This window comes from Penicillium angulare, assembly GCF_028827245.1.
Source record: "Penicillium angulare strain IBT 27051 chromosome Unknown utg000007l_segment0_segment0, whole genome shotgun sequence".
In the NCBI taxonomy this organism is placed as follows: domain Eukaryota; kingdom Fungi; phylum Ascomycota; class Eurotiomycetes; order Eurotiales; family Aspergillaceae; genus Penicillium; species Penicillium angulare.
Window position 1 is genome coordinate 2,062,022 of NW_026623166.1, and position 19,060 is coordinate 2,081,081.

The 19,060-nt window shown below is 49.5% G+C and overlaps 8 protein-coding genes across 8 annotated transcripts; 6 read left to right on the forward strand and 2 right to left on the reverse strand.

The window, feature by feature from the left end:
- Positions 1 to 985: 985 nt before the first annotated feature.
- Positions 986 to 2,275, forward strand: N7478_010048 (ankyrin repeat domain-containing protein; the record flags this gene model as incomplete). Its single annotated transcript, XM_056926262.1, has 1 exon — positions 986 to 2,275. One exon carries the CDS (start codon positions 986 to 988, stop codon positions 2,273 to 2,275), a length of 1,290 nt encoding a protein of 429 aa, XP_056775632.1.
- A 331-nt stretch (positions 2,276 to 2,606) lies between these two features.
- On the forward strand, positions 2,607 to 3,128 carry N7478_010049 (uncharacterized protein; the record flags this gene model as incomplete). The annotated part of the gene is made up of 1 exon (XM_056926263.1): positions 2,607 to 3,128. The coding sequence occupies one exon, from the start codon at positions 2,607 to 2,609 to the stop codon at positions 3,126 to 3,128; it is 522 nt and encodes a 173-aa protein (XP_056775633.1).
- Positions 3,129 to 4,064: 936 nt separating this feature from the next.
- Positions 4,065 to 4,866, reverse strand: N7478_010050 (ankyrin repeat domain-containing protein; the record flags this gene model as incomplete). Its single annotated transcript, XM_056926264.1, has 2 exons — positions 4,065 to 4,606; positions 4,857 to 4,866. 2 exons carry the CDS (start codon positions 4,864 to 4,866, stop codon positions 4,065 to 4,067), a joined length of 552 nt encoding a protein of 183 aa, XP_056775634.1.
- A 449-nt stretch (positions 4,867 to 5,315) lies between these two features.
- N7478_010051 (uncharacterized protein) lies at positions 5,316 to 6,065 on the forward strand (the record flags this gene model as incomplete). The annotated part of the gene is made up of 1 exon (XM_056926265.1): positions 5,316 to 6,065. One exon carries the CDS (start codon positions 5,316 to 5,318, stop codon positions 6,063 to 6,065), a length of 750 nt encoding a protein of 249 aa, XP_056775635.1.
- Positions 6,066 to 6,545: 480 nt separating this feature from the next.
- On the forward strand, positions 6,546 to 11,138 carry N7478_010052 (uncharacterized protein; the record flags this gene model as incomplete). The annotated part of the gene is made up of 1 exon (XM_056926266.1): positions 6,546 to 11,138. One exon carries the CDS (start codon positions 6,546 to 6,548, stop codon positions 11,136 to 11,138), a length of 4,593 nt encoding a protein of 1,530 aa, XP_056775636.1.
- Positions 11,139 to 12,413: 1,275 nt separating this feature from the next.
- N7478_010053 (uncharacterized protein) lies at positions 12,414 to 12,773 on the reverse strand (the record flags this gene model as incomplete). The annotated part of the gene is made up of 1 exon (XM_056926267.1): positions 12,414 to 12,773. One exon carries the CDS (start codon positions 12,771 to 12,773, stop codon positions 12,414 to 12,416), a length of 360 nt encoding a protein of 119 aa, XP_056775637.1.
- Positions 12,774 to 13,288: 515 nt separating this feature from the next.
- Positions 13,289 to 13,960, forward strand: N7478_010054 (uncharacterized protein; the record flags this gene model as incomplete). Its single annotated transcript, XM_056926268.1, has 1 exon — positions 13,289 to 13,960. The coding sequence occupies one exon, from the start codon at positions 13,289 to 13,291 to the stop codon at positions 13,958 to 13,960; it is 672 nt and encodes a 223-aa protein (XP_056775638.1).
- Positions 13,961 to 17,120: 3,160 nt separating this feature from the next.
- On the forward strand, positions 17,121 to 17,760 carry N7478_010055 (uncharacterized protein; the record flags this gene model as incomplete). The annotated part of the gene is made up of 2 exons (XM_056926269.1): positions 17,121 to 17,295; positions 17,528 to 17,760. 2 exons carry the CDS (start codon positions 17,121 to 17,123, stop codon positions 17,758 to 17,760), a joined length of 408 nt encoding a protein of 135 aa, XP_056775639.1.
- Between the last annotated feature and the right edge of the window lie 1,300 nt (positions 17,761 to 19,060).

Sequence of the window (19,060 nt, forward strand, 5' to 3'; positions counted from 1 at the left end):
ACCGGGTGAGCTGTGGTCGGGTGAAGAGTCCCAACAATGGGGCTTGCGATCTTTGCCAGGCTGGAGACCACAGCGTATAATGCATATGCTCTAAGTAAGGCGACCGGAGTGAATGGGTTCTCACATTGTTGAAAATGGACCCGGAGAAACTGCAGAGTCAGCTCATTACGCCAGAATGGTAACCTCGAGACATACCATTTGTCCGGTGAGAAAAGCCGATGTCATCCACAACAGTGTGTGACACCACACTGCATAGATTTCGCCCCAGCGAAGACCGGAAAGTACCACGAAGAAAATACTAGACGCAGCCGATAAAGCAAGGTCGAGGCGGTAGAAATGCCAGGGCTGTTGGAACCGAACTATCAGGAGCAGCCTCATGATACTAGCCAGAGAGAGAGCGGATATCAGGATCGACTGGACATGGTCTTCTGATATCATTCTCAATGCATGGGGGACAAATACGCAGGCTAGGCGAGGCAGTCTGTGTTACTTATGTACATTGCGTATAGCACACATGATCCTCCCTGGGTAGTATTTATATCTACGGCCTCCGCATTAAAGAGAGAACTATTTTGTGGCGACGTATCTTTGCACCTGAATTTCGGTAACTCAGATCCGGGATCGTCTTCACGGTTTCTGGAGAGGCCATGGCCGTTCCCAGGATCAGTATCAGTGTCTCCAGGAATGGCACACGGGTTCCCAGAGACAAAAGGGCTCCCAGGATTAGCATCAACCTTTCCCAGCCTGGCAAAGATGATTCTGCCATACGAGAAGCCCTGGGCCCGGTCATACTTGGTAGAGTATGTTCTCGATTGGTGTACTTGAGCGTGTGTTATAAAGCTTCGCCTCCCTTCCTACCAAACTGCATTAGCTTTCATACTACACGGGAAAGATGCTAGACAAACTCCCAACTGAACTTTTACTCTGGATCTGCAAGATCCTTGGTAAAACGGACATCTCTTGCTTGATCGCTTGCTGCCGGAGAATGGCAGCAATCTGCACAGAAGCTCTATTTGATTGCCTCCACTACGATGAGATGCCACCCTTTCACCGAGCCATACTCAACCGACGACTAGACATTGCGCGCCTTTTGTTGACTCATTACCACGCAAGTCCCAACTCCATGTACCGTGGGACGAGCACGCTTCTGCTCGCCATTGAGATGAGCTACCCACAAGCAGTTAACCTCATGCTGGAACATCACCCACGGCTGTCCTATACTTGCGACTTTCAAGGTCAAGGGCCATTGTCAACCGCGGTCGCGAAGGGCAATTTTGCCATCGTTGAACGCCTGTTGCGGTACCCAGCGCTGGATGTCAATGCCCGATGCACCGATGGCATGTCCGCTTTGATGTACGCAGTGGAACACGCTGAGCACGCCATTCTAAGCCATCTTCTGACCGATCCCCGCGTGAACGTCAGCATCGAAGATCGCTTTGGGCAGAACCCGCTACACCTCGCAGTCCGTAAGGAAGACCATATCTCAGTGCAGATCCTAGCCCGAGACCCTCGCTTGGATGTGAATTGGTGCGGCACCCATCGAAATACGGCACTACTTCTCGCGGTCAAAATCCTCAAGGGAAGGTCGGCGCGTGGGATAGTAGAAGCCCTACTACTCAACCCAAGGCTTGACATCAAGCACCAGGATTCTAGAGGGCGCACGGCGCTGTGGCACGCGGTGGACCTGCAGAATGAGGAGCTAGTGCAACTGCTCTTGGACCAGAATGACCTTCATTTGAATGACGCGCATGATGGAGGTCTTACCCCTCTTGCGCGAGCAGCGGGGCGTCAAAGCCCTCGCTTGCTACAGATGCTTCTGAGACAACCCAAAATATGTATCAATGCCACGTCGAGCTTGGTTTCCCCGCTGTGGGCCGCGTGTCGGGCGGGTTCGCTCGGGGCAGTCCAGAACTTGTTGACCCAGAGGTCCATTCAGATCAACGCAAAAGCCCCCTCTGGAACTTCGCCCCTTCACGTAGCTGTCATCAACCAACACTTAGATATTGTGTCTCTTCTTCTCTCGCAAGGTGAAATCGCATTGAATGAGGTTGGGCCCTCGGGCTTCACGGCCCTCATGTTTGCTGCTGCAAGCGGGTATACTGCATGTGTTGAACGGCTGTTGCGCCACCCACAGATTGATCTCCAAGTTCAAGATCCTTATGGATACTGCGCTTTCAGCTTGGCGATACTCAATAGACATGCTCGGGCAATGGATCTTTTAAGCAGTGCATTTGTGCGGCAGAGAGCACAAAAGTTAGGCTGGCCATCGGGCTAGCTTTGCCAAGACTGAGTGGGGGAGAAATAGAAAATTTGAGTAAAGTTACTTTGCCAGACTGCTATACCCCCCATCCTAGAGCCAGATGACTCGGAAATTGCTATGTAGCACAGCTCAGCGAGCATGGACGTTAGCCCAAGCCCACTGGAAAATGCGGCCCGCTCAATCACCGACTTCCCCGCCCTAGGAATTAATACTAGAGTATATCACCCACAGGACTGCCTGTCATAAGACCCCATTGTTCTCTACCGTTTGCGCGTGATATAAGCGTGATCAGCCGCGGCTACAAGACACCAAGCGCCGCATAGAAGCCTCTGTTCTAGCTTCACTGATGGCCCGCCCTCCGTCTAATGCATCGAGTATATACAGTCGCTCGCCAGATACACCAAGACCACACTCCTCGGCGGCTTTGCCTGCCGCCCGGGATGATCTTCCCGGGATTACACCACTGGACCATCGGATCTTTGTGGCGGGGAGAACGACCATGGCATTAGAGACCACAAAGACACACCTCAGTACAGCAAAGAGCGTGGCACAATCCCCACTAGACCCAATCACTGAGAAGCGGAGCCAGCGTGGTCAGCAAGCTCACGAGAATGAGTTCTTCCGCACCTGTTGCGCGAATTTCTACCATCTAGCAACAGCCGTGGTTGACATCACACAAAAGCTTGTATTGGAAGAACACATCCATTCCGACCAATTCATCCCAGTCAATGCACGCTTGTGCCGGGCTACATTGGCTCTCTGGGCAACCTTGGACGCATCAAGGGTGGAAGAGGACAGGGCGGAACGCATTTGGATGCAGGAATTAGATATGCCCACAGTTTTGGAGCCATATTCCGAGTGGATCTAGGGAAATTCTGCGATTGAAGGTCGAGCTGGTCGAGTCTTGGGTATTGGGGTCCTGAGATTTTTCTGTGAGTTGTGAAAGGCGAGGCAACAGCCCTGGATGAGCGTTTCGTATGCGTACATTCGTTTCAGGTATGATGTGAGGGCCAGTTGGGCAGTCAGCTACCCTGGACCAACCCTGACGATGGCAGTTGGCGGGCCAGGCTTTGTTGACGTGGTTCAAGAAGGCGGTGGCAATCACTTCCGGATGGCGGACTGACCAATCATGGTGGCTTTGGGGGTTCAACTCGGCAACTTCAGTTGAACCCCCTGTCGGGTTTTCTAAATCCTGGACCTGGAAATATATCATTCTAATTCTTGTATGTAGTCTGTTTACATCGAAATTCTGATTAGAAAGTACGAATATTCATCCTCATTCAACTCGTTTTCCTAATAAACACAGTTCTGCCCTGTTTATTGGGTTGTAAAATTCCTCAACATTAAGCCATGCGAAATATATATTTCAGACTTCAGGCAATCATAGCGGTATAATACATCACGATTTCTAACAAATGAGAAAACCTCGATCTCCGAATTTGATCGCGACTGCAGATCTTGCAGATCTTCCAGAGCCTCTGAGACACTTGAGTACAAATATCCCCCTGTCATGTATTCTGGTAATCCTAAGGTTGGTCAGGTTGGTGAAAGGCGGGCCACGTGGAGACTCCGTCACTCTGCGGTCGGCCCGCGCCCGGCATCTTCCCAATAATCTCAAACAGCCGAGGGAATTGGCCTTTCAATATAGCACCATGGCCTTCTAGTCTAGTCATATTCCAACTACTTCCGGCTCTGTGAGTGGACGTGGCTTGGTCACTTCATGCCGTGCCTCTGCAGCTCGGCTTTCGTGTTCTGACCTAAGGGGAAAGACCCAAGGCTTCCAGGGCCTTCAATCAAGACAGCTTCACGCCAATTGCGCGATCAGCATCCGGTTCGACGTGAACGTTGCATACTGCAGGAGGGAGCAGCCTTTGGTGTCGCGCTGGCTCACCATCGATTGTGGGTGAGAAACCAACAGCTCAAGGATCGCGTCGCGTCTGGGCTCGAAGCCACCGTATGTCTTGGCAGCGAGAAGTAGTGCGCTATCCCCTGCAAAGTTGGACCGATCGACATCGAGAGATCTGCTTTGCAAGAGAATCTGAACTGCAAGATGATCGTCGTATATCACCGCTAGATGGAGCGCAGTGTGACCTTGGCCATCTGTGATGTGAACATCGATTCGCGGGTCACCCAAGAGGATCTCCAAGATCTCGTGCTGTTGATACTCTAGAGCCGTGAAGAGCGTGGGCTGGCCATTCGGTCCGCTGCTGTTGACATCGATGTCGTGCTGAAGGAGTTGAATCACGGCCTGCACATCTCCCCGAGCAATTGCAAAGAACAGTGCATTCTGAATAAACCGTCTGCAGCAATGAGCAGCGGGACGCTCTTCGTATGACGGCGAAGAGCCTGGTAGAATGGGAAGTCAGCACCCGCACTGACACTGGAATAAGATGACCAACCGATGGTATGGAGGTGGTGCGACATCTCCGACATATAGTGAGAGGCTGTTTCGGATGAAATGATGGAGGCGCCGAACAAACTTGTCGATGGAGGAGCAATGCTCGACCTTGCAGGCCCGGCTGAGTATTTGTAGGAGGTACTATGATTACCATATTCAAGCAATGTCCCTTCTTCTGGCTGATCCGCTCTACTTTACCTTTGAGCATGATGGAATTCGGTTGGGGTAGAACCGCGGAAAATGAGGCCTGTGGAACAGACAGGCTGTTCCCAGGAACTCTTGTGCTCCCAGGAATCTCCATGCTCTTCCTGGAGCCCTGCCTTTGCGCAGAATACCATGAATTCCTCACATTTTTAATAAAGGCTTCTCACATCGGGCCAATCTGTTGGCGTGTGATTTGTAGGCTAGTTGGTGCACTCCGCTGCCTCGATGGACTGGAATACCTGCAGGTAGTCTATTAGAGCAATTTGGACCACGCAACAGGCCCCGCACCTGAATTACCCTCTAGCGTACATTTCTCAATGTGACCACACAAGACAGCGAGCAGGAGGAACTATAAAAAGCTAGAAGGCACTTAGAGAGCCCAGTGATAAATTCTGTGCCTACTACTTGTCTCATCTTTGATTGTCGATCTACATTACATTTAGTCTTTTCGCCATGTCTACCTTTTGGAACCCAGTCAGCGTTTGTGAGATTGGTGAGGGTCTGGCCCACCAGGCTACCTGCTGCGGCATCACAGAGCGAGGTGCTCGCTGTAAGAATAAGGTCTCTGCGAAGGTGCTCAAGCAGGGAAAGGAGAAGCTGAGAAGCCTCGCTCGAGCACCTTTTAATGCGCATACCCTGCAGCCGACATTGCACAACATTGCAACTCATTTCCTGTGCTCCAGATGGCATCGAGATCGGCAAGCTGACCAGGTTAGTCGGCGCTGGTATGATGCCGCTGTTCGCAATCAGCTCGGCAGCAACATTGTGCTGGAACACGCGGCCACGCTAAGCCATGAAGAAAGTGACCTGGGCCAACCTGCAACCCATCAGTTGGACCATGGTGTCTCATATGATACCAGTGAGACTGAGAGCGAGCTCCCGCAAGCAATCCAGCCTTATGTATCCCCCGCGATGCTACGTGCAAACAATGTGCCGTGGGCTGTCTCGCCGTCACAACCCGCCATTGCGTCCGTCGCGAATATTTTGGCAGGAATTCAAGACCTGGAATTACACTGCCTCGCTGTGAGCCATGATGTGAACGACATCCATTGTACCTTTTGCCTGGCGGAAGATGGAGACACGACCGATGAAAATGTGATTCTCCGATGTCAGCAATGCCACGCGCTATCACACCTGTCCTGCATGGAGCTCTGGCTGAGCCAGCGTGACACAGGCTTTGACACCTCTTGCTGTGTTTGGTAAGTTCACTCGCTTCAATGTGATAGAGGGAGGATTCTGACAATCTGTTGAAAGTGTCGTGATGCGAAGTCTTATGTTCGGGATCAATTCCGAACATCCGCGGAACTATCTGTTGATTAGTAATATGAATTGGAGGCTGGAGGTTGTATATAAAACCGAACTCTCAGTCAATAGAAAAGGAGAACGTGGCGACAAGGTTAAGCAATAAGTTACTCGTGTATTCAATTGATCTGCCTGATATTCCTTCCCCCTGACCAATATTTGCAACATTGGTTATGAGCCCGGGCCGCTACGTCTAGTCTAACCAACAGGCCTAGCACCCCGGAGAGCTTGTGCAGGATTCACACCCTACCCAAGCAGATAGCAGTGAACAATTAATTGGAGTGTTATATCCTCAATTCTAGGAAGTGGCCGGGAAAGCGCAACCCGCCCACCAAATAGCATTGGGCTATATAACCACGCATAGACATTGTACCGAGACTTATGCCTGCAGGGCGAGACGCCAGAGGCAGGTTTATATCGTCGAATCAAGAAGACCCTGAATCGGTCGAGGAGAACCGAGAGCCGGAGCAGAGCGATTCCGTGAACGAGAATCGAGAGTCCGAACAGACTGAGGACGACCACCACGACGACGACGCTGCTGAGCAAATCCTGTTCGAGATGGCAGGACAGACAGCAAGAACGACGAATCACCCGGTAGAGGATCCGGAGGAAATAAAACCCGTGAAGCTGTTAGACTTCAAGACATCGATATTGGCGAGAGAAAACGTGCGGACCTGGAGATCCGACGTCGAGGAATTTTGTCAGATTCAGGGAGTCTGGAAAGCAGTACAAAAGACATTGGAGTTGCAAGATAAGCCGGAAGAGCTGGCCAGATTACTTGCCAACCAGAAATGGGCCTCACTTGATGCGACAGCAAAGTATTACATCAAACAGAATTTGAAGCAAGAGGATAAAACGACAGTACGAGATTACAAGAACTCAGGAGCTGTTTGGAAATACCTGATGAGTCGATATGAGCGAACAACTCAATACGACATTGTGATTGCACTCCGAAAAGTGATTCAATGGAAGAAAGATTCGAAGATGGGGATAGAAGATTCCCTGCAACAGTTAGAACAGCTGAATGCAGAGCTATATGAGATCAGCGACAAGAAAAACAGATTTGACGAGCTCATGATCTTGACAATATTCCTGGAAGGATTGCCAATGGAATTTGATTCAATTCGGGACGCGCTATTTGGTAGCGCTAATCTAGAGCGAGGCCTAGCCCTATCCCGACTACATCAGAAAGAGCTAAAATCGACGGTCAATGCTGCAAATGAGACGGCAGGTGAGTCCGCCAGCCGTGCCGAGCAGCGAAAATGTTTCAACTGTGGAAAGGCTGGTCACTTTGCAAGGAGCTGCAAGCTCCCAAGGAAAGAGAAGGATCGAGAATCGGACCATCAAGAGGAAAAGAAAAGAGGACGTGGCAGGAAGCAAGTCCAAAAGCAACTGCGATTCCGAAAAGATAGGGCGCGCGCCGTAGACGAGGACTCGGGCTCGTCAGATAGCGACGGCGAAGGCAGCGGCAAAGAAGCCGTATATCGACTGAATGAGCGAATCAGTGACCGATTTGAGTCCCTCATCCAAAATGAGAAGACGCTGCGAGCAAAGGGGAGAGGTAATCCGGTGATCGATAGTGGTGCAACAAGTCCTTGCTGCCCAGAGATCGATCTATTCGAGTCCCTGGACGAGCGATACTGTGGAATGCTCGGGACTGCTGGAAAATCGACCCTGATTGCAGGAAAAGGCGTCATAAGGTTCCCCTTAAGTGGCGGAAGAAGTGTGAGACTGACAGATGTCTTATATGTGCCCAGCTTGAGCGAGACACTGTTGTCCACCCAAACCTTATATGCTGACGGGATATGGAATGAACACGTCGACAAAGGTTATCGCTTCTTTCGGAAACGTGGAGAAATCCTGGCGAAGGGTTATAATATCGGACGAACCAGCTACCTGGGGTGGGTGCGGCATAAAGACGCCTTGGCTACGGAACCGAGCCACGATACGAACGAGGTTGCCAGACTCGTAAAAGCAACCGATTGGCAGCGATTACATCGGAGACTAGGTCATCCGGGAAATGACCGTCTGAAATTGATAGTGAAGCAATTGGGACTTGACTGGAATAGAACGGAGTGCTCCGAGGCACTACTGCACTGTGAGACATGCATCCAAGCGAAAAGCGTCAAGAACCAGAATCATAAGCCCGCACAGAGGGCATCCAGGCCATTGAAGAGAGTTTATATGGATTTTTGGGGTCCTTACACGCAAACGAGCAACCGGGAAGGTTGGAAGTACTACCTCTCATTGACCGATGACCACACGAGATTTTCGTGGGTCTACTTGACAAAGAATCGAGAAACGACGACTGTTCGAGGCATATTAGAGAGATGGCTTGCCTCGGTCGAACGCGAGAAAGGTGTTCAGTTGCTATGTATTCGCACTGACAATGCGAAAGAGTTCACAGCCTTAACCCCATGGGCAGAGGAGAAAGGCATCAGGATTGAATTCATTGAACCTCACACCCCGTCGCAAAATGGTGTTGCAGAGCGGTTGAACAGGCTTCTGCTGGAAATCACAAGAGCTATCCTCAGTGACGCAGATGTTCCGAAGAATTACTGGCCATATGCGTTGAAAATAGCCGTTTATTTGAAGAATCGGACCATTCAGGTACAGGGGACGAAGAAATCCCCGTTTGAGCTGTGGTTTGGACATGCGCCGGATTTATCCAAACTACGAGTTCCATTTTGCAAAACATGGTTCCATATTGAGACAAATGATAAGCTTGACCCGAGAGCGATCGAGGGAGTGTTTGTGGAGTATGATTCCAGTCGGAATCATTACCTCGTCATGGCATTGAAAGACCGGAAGATCCACCGGGTAACGAATCCTATTTTCTTGGAGAATAGGCGAGGATTCATCAGCAATGAGCCAGGCGAGCGAGAAATTGAGGCCGAAACCCCTCAGATGGCTGATATTGAGATAAGTCAGCAAGAACCCGACGCTATTGAGAGCGAACACAAGGTGCGCAGTGACGCGCATGATGAGATGCGCAATGAGACGCACGAAATTGTTGAAACAGATGACCGACATGACATGGAGGAGATCTTGGAAACCAGTCAGATCGAGCAGAGCGAGCCGGAGTCATCCAACCAAACTAATAACCATGAGAATGAGCTTGATAAGCTTAATTTGGATTCCCAGCCTATACGACAATCGACACGGATTCGGAAGCCTACAAAGGCCGCTATCGAATCTCAAGATACCGAGAGGCTATTGGCTAGGAAGCCGCGAATGCAGCGACGCAGAGAAGCGAGAGAGGAAGCCAGCGCCGAGGCCACTTCTCTACACGCTGCAGAACGAGAAAAGAGGCAGCTGCGAGACGCTGCAAACATGGCTATCACAATAGACCTATACCTGAGCAACGAAGATGATTCTGCTCACCGAAGCGTCAAATGCGATGGTCAAATCCCCATTCCAAATACATATGGCGAGGCTATTCAAGACCCAATTTACGGCACCAAGTGGAGAGAAGCCGTTAGATTGGAGCTAGCCAATCTCATTCAATTCGGGACATGGGAGTATGTGAAGAGACCTAAAGACCACAAGGTAGTATCGACCAAATGGGTATTCCTCGTCAAATATGATGCCGATGGTCGAATCGACAGATTCAAAGCACGCTTAGTGGCCCGCGGATTCTCACAACGAGAAGGTCTCGATTTCGAGGACACATTCGCACCAATTATTCGTCTGGAAAGCCTGAGAATTATATTTGCTATCGCAGCAAGTTTCAGGCTGACTGCTCATCTTCTGGACGCCGTGAATGCGTACGTAGGATCTCAAATCGATAAGGAGATTTACATGGAGATCCCCCAGGGCGTTGATCCACAGACACATGGACCAAAGGATGTTTGCAAGGTCTTGCAATCGTTATATGGGCTCAAACAATCCGCCTATCTCTGGAACCAGAAAGTCAAACGATTTGTCGAATCGATCGGGTTTCGACAGAGTACAGCAGATCCAGGAGTGTTTATCAACAGCCGAGGAGTCATCATAGCACTCTATGTAGACGACATCCTAGTATTCGGCAGAAATATCGATGATATCAATCAGACCAAGGCGAAGCTCCAAGAGTTCCACCCGATGAAAGACTCTGGGCTAGTCAACAAGATCCTTGGAATCCGGGTCACCTGGACGAAAAACTCAATCCGATTAGATCAAGAAACCTATGCCAAGTCGATTCTGGAAGAATTCCAGATGCTTGATGCAAAACCGGCCAGCCTGCCGCTAAGTCCCAGTGTCGACCTAAATGACGGAAGTCCCAAACGACTAAGACGAGATTTGCACGCTGTATTTCGACAAATCCTAGGGCGATTGACCTATCTTGCAGGTGGCACACGTCCAGACATTCAATTCCCAGTCAATCGGCAGAGTCAGCACCTCTCTGAACCCCGGGAAGTTCATCTGAGTGCTGCAAAGCACCTCCTTCGATATATCAAAGGCACTATAACGTACGGAATCATGTACACGTTCGGTGCAAAGGGGAGTGTGACAGGGTATTCCGATTCGTCTTATGGAAATGCGACCAAGCACCGATCAACCAGCGCATACGTCTTTATGATGGCCGGAGGACCAGTGAGCTGGAGCAGTAGGAAGCAACCTATCACAGCAATGTCAACGACGGAAGCTGAGTACGTTGCTGCTGCGGAGGCTGCCAAACATGCAATCTGGATAAGGCACTTCCTCTATTCAATTGGAAAACGTTGCAAAGAATCACTGGACATACGATTCGATGAGGCGATGCCGTTAGGAATTGACAACCAAGGCGCAATGGCACTTGCATCCAACCCTGTCAATCATCTGAGAAGCAAGCACATAAAGGTTCGGTATCACGCGATTCGAGATTTCATCGAGAATGGAGAAATCAAAGCAACGTACGTCCCTACCAAGGAAATGCTCGCGGATGGCCTCACAAAAGCCGTCAGGCCAGAAATCCTGAGTCATTTGGTGAAATCCATGAGATTGGAGGGCTAGGAGCCCCCCCCCCCCCCTGGGAATGGTGAAGAATAGGACCCTAGACTACAACAACTAGGTGATCCCCAAATTGTCAGAAAGGGCGTTCAACACCCCTCACAGTTTATTGATATCTTGTTTCAGTTATTGCTTTGGCTTCATTTTATTCGTGTCGGGGTATTGAACGAAGGGGAGTGTTGAAAGTGTCGTGATGCGAAGTCTTATGTTCGGGATCAATTCCGAACATCCGCGGAACTATCTGTTGATTAGTAATATGAATTGGAGGCTGGAGGTTGTATATAAAACCGAACTCTCAGTCAATAGAAAAGGAGAACGTGGCGACAAGGTTAAGCAATAAGTTACTCGTGTATTCAATTGATCTGCCTGATATTCCTTCCCCTGACCAATATTTGCAACACAATCAGCAGCCGCAGTCAAGGTGCTCTAGATGCCCTCGTCCGTCCAATTAGGCGTCGGACTGGTTCCGCCAGCGCGTTGATGGTAGACCGGGACATAGGTACGGGGCATAATTCGCAGCTAGAAGATACCTTGCCCACCGAGGATAGTACGACTTCTCAGGGCCGCATTGCTCGGTCACCCCATGCACCAGCACGGCACGAACAGCCCCGTCGGTCGGCGCGGCTGACGCGGAATGTCAATAGCACTGCCCCGCTCCGACGTTCGACAAGATTGGAGAATAGCCGACCGCGGGGCCGTGAGTGATAGCTTGACTTGCCGAGATGGTATTGATGGATACCAGATCTGTGTGATCGAAGTATTGGTAATGCTAGTCTACAATTGAATTGATGATTTTCGAGACCGATGCTCAGTTTTCATTAGCCTGACCGCTAGCCGCATGCACATTAGATCGATTACTTGTTTGGAGACTTTTACGCGTTTGAGGCGAGAGTGATTACATTTTGCCTTGTCTGGCCTTATTTAGAATACAAGAGGGCTCCCGGGTAGTCTCCAACGCAACATCCAAAACTGGAAGGATTTTGTTCGACGATTTCATCCAGTAACTCAGGTGCGACAGACTCACATAACAGTGCATATGTGGAGCAAGAAATTCTGTCAGCCGTTCATTTTACATATCAAAGGAGCCTACGAGCTCTCTGCCATAGCATTTATATCTTTAACGGTTTCATGATCAATTGACTGCTTATAAAATGAAGGCCTGAATTCACCCAAAAGACAGCGCAGAATCCTTATTCGCCATCCTCTTGGAAATGCCCCTCAGATGATCTTCAAAAAATTTCCAGTGGAATTATCACAAAGTGCAGAGCACTCAAAACTTCAGTAATCAAAATCATCCACACAGAGGCAAAACACGCAAACCAGAACCGGAGCCGCAACTATCTGGAGAGCAGCTTTCCCTCCCTCATAAGCCGCATTTCCAACCACGTTAACAGGAACTGCAGCAGCCATCACAGTGGCACCAACTGCAAGCTTAAGCCCCTTTGCGACCTTTTGTCTCAGTCTTCTGCTCCGACGAGCATGATGTGGTGTTTCAGGATAGGATGAGGTTGTTGGTGGAGGCACTTGAACAAATCTCTCTCCGGAGGATGGCCTCGACGGGTGGGAAGAAATGTCCAGGGGAGAATCCCTGATGCACTCTGCATAGTCTGGAGGGGCTTCGTTCGGTACACACGCCATCTCGTTCTCGTATGCCTGATGATCAAAGGACAGGCGTGAAATTAGAACTGAGGGGTGTCAAATTTTAAACAGGTCAAAGTCTGGAAAGAGGCTAAAAGTCTAGCTTGGATAGTCGTGGTGAAAAGAGTAGCTAGTGAAGACCTCCCCGGTGTATTTATCACTGACTCGGGTGGTGAAACACAAGCCGAACCAGGTAGACCACAGGGGGACCAAGACTTAGAATACTAGGTGCTCCAATCCCGCTCCTGGGATCCAGATGATAAACTCTGGGAGCTTGTCCGATCCTGGGATTATTCCCGCCGTTCCCACGCGCAGTACTATCGACCGGTTAGGCCCGTATACCAGGCATGGCTGTATGGATAGAATGTAGATCTCAGGAACTATCTGAATATAAATGCTATAAAGGATATCACCTTGCAACCAAGATGATTATAAATAGCAGACAAGAACGTGGTCTCTTGCAAGAAATCTGCCTCTTTTCTCGATTGTCTATCGTGTCCGCCCGCAGCCACGCCATGTCTAACATTCAATGGGATCCTCTGACTACCTGCGAGATGAATATTGCCTCTCAAGAGAGCAGGACTTGCTGCGGTCTCACTATAAAAGACACATCTTGCAAGAGCAAGATCAGATTACCAGTCATTCAAGTGGGCCTCCAAAGGGTGACAAGCCTGGCCAGACGCCCACTTAACTTGGCGACCTTGGAGCTCTCTCTTCGTGATATTGCAAAGTGCTTCTTGTGCGCGAGTTGGCACCAAAGCCAGGAAACCAACGATGTAGCTCAAAGATGGTATCAAGCCGCTGTTCGAAACTCGACGCCATGCAGTGGTACCGGCCGCTCGCCTTCACCGCCGATAGCGCATTCGTCTTCGAGAACCTCAGTCGCTCAGATATCGGAGCTCGATCACACCGTCCAGTCAGGTACGCCCAATACACCACCCCACACGCCTGCTACAAGCGTGCCATCTCCGAGCATGGGGTCGTTTGTCACAGCTGCAACACTCAGATCGAATAATGTCCCCTGGAATATCTCGCCTGACCATCCCGCTTTCCTATCGTGCGTCACCAACACTTGGTCCGGTGTGCAGGGCAGAGAGCTCCATAGTTTGGGCCACAGTGATGGGGTTTCTGATAAATACTGCACCTTTTGTCTAGCCGAATATGGAAAAATGCAAAAGAGTGCGTAGTACTACGTTTTGTGACGTGAAGAACTTTGTAACATTAGAAGCACGGTTGATCTTGCAGTGGTTAAGATCATCATAACGCAATGGCGACTATCATTCCCGCCTTTCTGGAAGCCAATGACTAGAGATATCCCGGCCCACGCCTCTCATCTTGTCTATTTTAATCGTGCCTGGGACTGGCTAAAGTTTGGATTGCCCGCGTCGGTTGCGTATTTACTTGCCATGACCCTTCAATAAACACAAAATTGCGACAATATGACGCTATATTAAAAACCCAACCAACTCTTGCAAGGCCCAATAATTCTCGGATTTCATACCATTTTGAGAAGATTAGCAATGCTACTCAAACCTTAGCAGCATGTGGACTAGAAAAAAACATATTTCATTTGAGACAATCCCTTCCGGGGGCCAATCAGCTTGCCCAATTAAAGAGCTACCAAGCTAATGGATTGAACCAAGCGTGGCGACGGATCTAGCCCGCGCACAAGCTGAGCTGGGTTTCCCCGGAACCCCCATTAGACTTGGTCACCCCAGTCTCCACAGACACTTTGGGAGTTTGTCTACTAACCTGGGGTATGCCTAACAGCGGTTATCGTATATTGCTGGTAGTCCCCTGCTCAGCTGCAGTATGCACTGCTGTGACTGTTCGAGCAAAGGAAGTTTTGTCAGTTTAATTAATTTATCGTCCAACCTTTTTGAATTTTCTTCTTGAATTTTCGACTATCTTGAAACTATTCTTTCTTTAGATCAGTTTCATTTCCTTTATTGCCACTCGGTGCGCAAGGGCACAGAGAGCCTACCGGGATCGAGCCAGCTAGTATGCTCCCCGGGTCTGTCATGCTTCGCATAAATCATGACCCCAAACATTATTGAAGAAATCCAATCTTCTTCCATCGCGGAATACAAAGCCCCGAGTTTTCCGAGTTCGCGATCTTCGCTGATTGCAGCATTGGAGAGACAGGTGTTTTACCGATCATGTGCATCACAACTGACCCATATGACATGAACAAAATTTCTTCTTAAGAATTGACTGAGCTGTTTTGCAGGTCTTGTCGTATCAGTGGTGTCTCCACTGCTCATCATTCGTCTCTGCCAATCTGTATATGGCATGCTAAGGATATTCAGATGCCCTGAAATACGACATGCTAAGTCATGCCAGGACTGGCGAACCGGGTTCTCAAGGTAAGACACCATTCGAGGAGGGGCCGCATCAAGAACTATTTTACTAACTGTGGCTGCGGTGATATCAACTGGCAATCATGAGGCAAACTCCGACATCATTAGCATGGCAAGCAAAAAGAGAAAAAACTGACCCGATTCACTCTATTGAGTTGAGGCAATGCGCCTCGTGCCTAAGAGGCTATGATTGTAGCTGGAAAATACTCCTTCGTATTCCACTGTCCATGTTCCTGGGGTACTGGGATTTATCCGAATCGAACATATGAGAGCTGAAGAGTAGTATCTTGCCCTGCGGCCTGCTCTACGAGCGATTCATGATGATGTTTAGCGTAAGTATAGCCAAAGTCAAGCAGGATACTTGAAGATTTTGTGGGTTCTTCTGATACCGAAAGCGACGGATAAGACACGCCGGTTATTGTCGATTTGTACCACCCACTATCCTCTCATGCAGAATTTGTGTCGGGATCAATCAATAACATCGGGGGATTGCTCCTATGGGTCTGATTCATCACTAGATTTGGAATCAAGTCGCATATCACTTTTTACACCCACGTTCTAGAGCTCTCAACTCTTGATCCGAGCCATTAAGCTCAGCATATGCAGAGTTCTAATGGAGTGTCAAACTCGAGAGATCTGGGAAGTCCATGTGAAGGTGGTCAAGAGCCCTCCCCTACCCCAACATGGGAGAGGCTGACGAGCTCCGACACGGCCCCTTGGCGCGATGCGGCATACTCGAGGTCCGCCAGGCATGAATACAATCCACCTAGCGTGAAAGCACGAGATTGAGGAATGACACTTAGTACGTGGCTTCCTACTACACCAGCAATACCAGACTAAGGGCGGGGTAGCGAAGGTATATTTCATCTACCTTCTCCGTGACTCGCAAATAATCTCGGAACGGTGAGTGATGATTGAGGGGCTACTTAGCCAGGCTTTCACATTCAACCCCCGCCTTGGGCCGGAGAGGGCCGACACCCGCAGGGTGGCCCCGTATACCAAAGGCCCGCTCGAACCAAACGTCACACCCCCGGGGGGGAGGTCTAGAATGATTCCCTCGGGCACATTGGGAGCGAGCGAAGGGAACGGACAACAATAGACATCATTCGATTGGGCCCGGCCTCCCATTCTACCAGGTTATAGAGCAATCTGGGCTTTTTCATCGGACAAAGCTAAGCTCTAAACAACGGCTCAAAATAACCCCCGGTAACTTAATCCGAACCATTTCAGGACAGAAACCTGGAGGATGGGCTCGAAAAATTAACCATCGTTATCAGATCGTTGAAGCGAAATGTTCATTTCATTATGAGTTCGTCGATGAATCACGCCTATCGATGCAGGATGATAATTGAGTTTTGAGGAATTTTGCAGAGGATAGCACGGGACACAAGACCACGATCGCGGGCGGATCTTGCCCGTCGCCTATGGGGGGCACCCCCGGCAATTGGAAATTGCCTCGCCGACCCCCATAAAGGGGGTCTCTCTGGGGGACCCCGCCCCCCGGCTCGAGGGCGCTTGGGGAATGAATCAAATCTGGGCGAGGCCGGAGTTTGGAAAAGTGATTTGATACCAAATCATTGACAGTTGTGCACATGAACAGCCCGTACATTGCGACGATGAGACGAAAAACCGCATTCCTGAAGACCGACTTCAGATATCGACGCGTCAACAGCGGTGGTCAGTAGGGGACGTATGGCGGGGCGACACGTTAACGCGTGATGCATAAATACCACGCGCAACCTCGGTTACTTATTAGCACCACTGTGAAGCCATGAACAGGCCTCGTCGCTCAAACCCAATCATGCGAACACTTGGACTAATTACAATATGTCGCATCCATACTAGTGTTTGATTATCCGCCCTTCACTTGCTCTCGCCTTGTTAGCGCCTTCCATGAAGAATTGAATGTGCGGCGGGAACGTACCACGAACACGTCAAGGGTGGATTGACGGCGTGCTGACCGGAACCCCTTTTAAGGACTCAACACATGATACACCCATTCCAGCGTCAGAGCCCCTCCCGTGTAAGCTTTTTACTCCAAAAAAAGAATCTCCAAAGTCGCGGAATCCTTCGATCATACAACTCCATTCAACGCAGCGATAGTGAGACGATAGATAAGGAGGGTATGACTCACGGGTCTGCATCGCCGATTGACGAAACAGGTGAGAGGAGGTGGGTGGAATAGCAGAGATGATATTCTGGCATTCCAAGTAGAAGGATAGGGAGGGGGGGCATTAACCACACTATTAAAAGGTTTTTTTATCGCGCGAATCCTCGTATTAACCCTCATTCGGTCAATATCTAGTCCATTGCGCAATTTCTGGTGCAATTGCACGTGATATATTGCGAATAACGAATATTAGGGATTCCTGCGAATATTCGTATTCGCAACAGCCCCATTGGGCTTTAGTGATGATGGAATTATCCGTGTTAAAGACGCAAAGCGTAGTATTGCTGCGAGGAAGGCCAAAGAAGCTGAAAGGGAGGAAAAACGGGCTACGAGGGAATGGAAGAGAAAGTACGGTCCTCCTACCACGCCGCGTATTGATGAAGCTCAAATGCAGGCAGAGGCTATGCCTTTGTATAACGAGGGGGGTGAGGTTATTGTTTTTATTGATAAGTTTTGATTTTGCTAGTAGAAATGTATGTAAATGACAATTTATTTCATTACGGTGAGAATTTCATTGCGCTGCGGAACACCAAATCGGGCTTATTCGATTTGGTGTTCCGGTCGATTTGGTGTTCCGCAACGTAGTGCGAGGGCGCGGCTAGTAAGATCCTTCTCCGCTTTGACCGACAATCTTCCTTTGAATTACATCATTAACAATCACGTGCGAGGATACTCACGATCTAGACCGAATTATTCGGCAGTTATGGAAAATAAAAATACCGAGACTAATATTGGTCCTTAGTTGCATAAAGAGTTTACGATTTCTCTTCCTTCTTATCTCAGTATTCCCAAAAATAATCGTCCCTTATATGAGCAGAGACAATCCAAGGCAGAATCCCCGTCGAGCAATGATGATTGTTTGAATTTCTTGCTGGAATCAATTCATTTAGTGACAGGTACTCTACAGCTCTTCGTTGGCATCTCCACTCGATTTTATCGACGGAAACATAGGAGGATTCCACCATTGAATAAGGAAATCGACGGTCGGCAAGGTCCGAAAACTCCCTTCTGCCATAACAGCAAGCGTATTGTTAAGTCCATTGTTGGCCAACCGAAAACTGCGAAAAGGCTAAGCAAATGCCGTTTCTAAACCAACAAGACTTCGATAGCCCGAGCCGGCAGTTCGAGGGCGAATTGGAGCAGCCGCCTTTCTACGCGCATCACCTAGCCGTACCTGGTGCCCCGACCGGGCCGAGGGACGATATAGGTACAACGCAAGAAGTTTCATCCCGCTGTGAAAGGCAACATATCTCTATCCACTGTCCGCGCATCGTGGGCCCTCTTGCTTTGATATCAATAGCCACTATTTCCATGATTGTCGGATTCTACCTAGCAACATCTTTAGGCGGCTATCTTGCCGCAATTTCAAGAAAAGAAAGAACTACACCCTAACCACCCTTACCATCATCACCTGCAGTGAGCTACTTTGTGCGGCTCCCACCCCATGACTGCAGCCCCAGTAAGCCGTGTCTGTTCGTTGAAGCTTCCGCTTCGTACCATCCAGAGCATGGGGTTTGCCCATCTGGTCACGTCCTTGAAACTGGTATAGAGTGACTTCCAGCTGGTGCTTATTCCACAATGAGTACTCCGAGGTCAACTAAATGATATTGTTGATAAGCAACACCTGATTTAAGCACAAGGAACTTTGATTTCTGAGGTTAAACCGAAGACTCACTTTCAGGCGTTGCTTCGATTGTGGAGGATCAGTCGTTCGAGCGATTGCGTGAAAGCTGGCGATGCGAAGCCAAGACCCATCA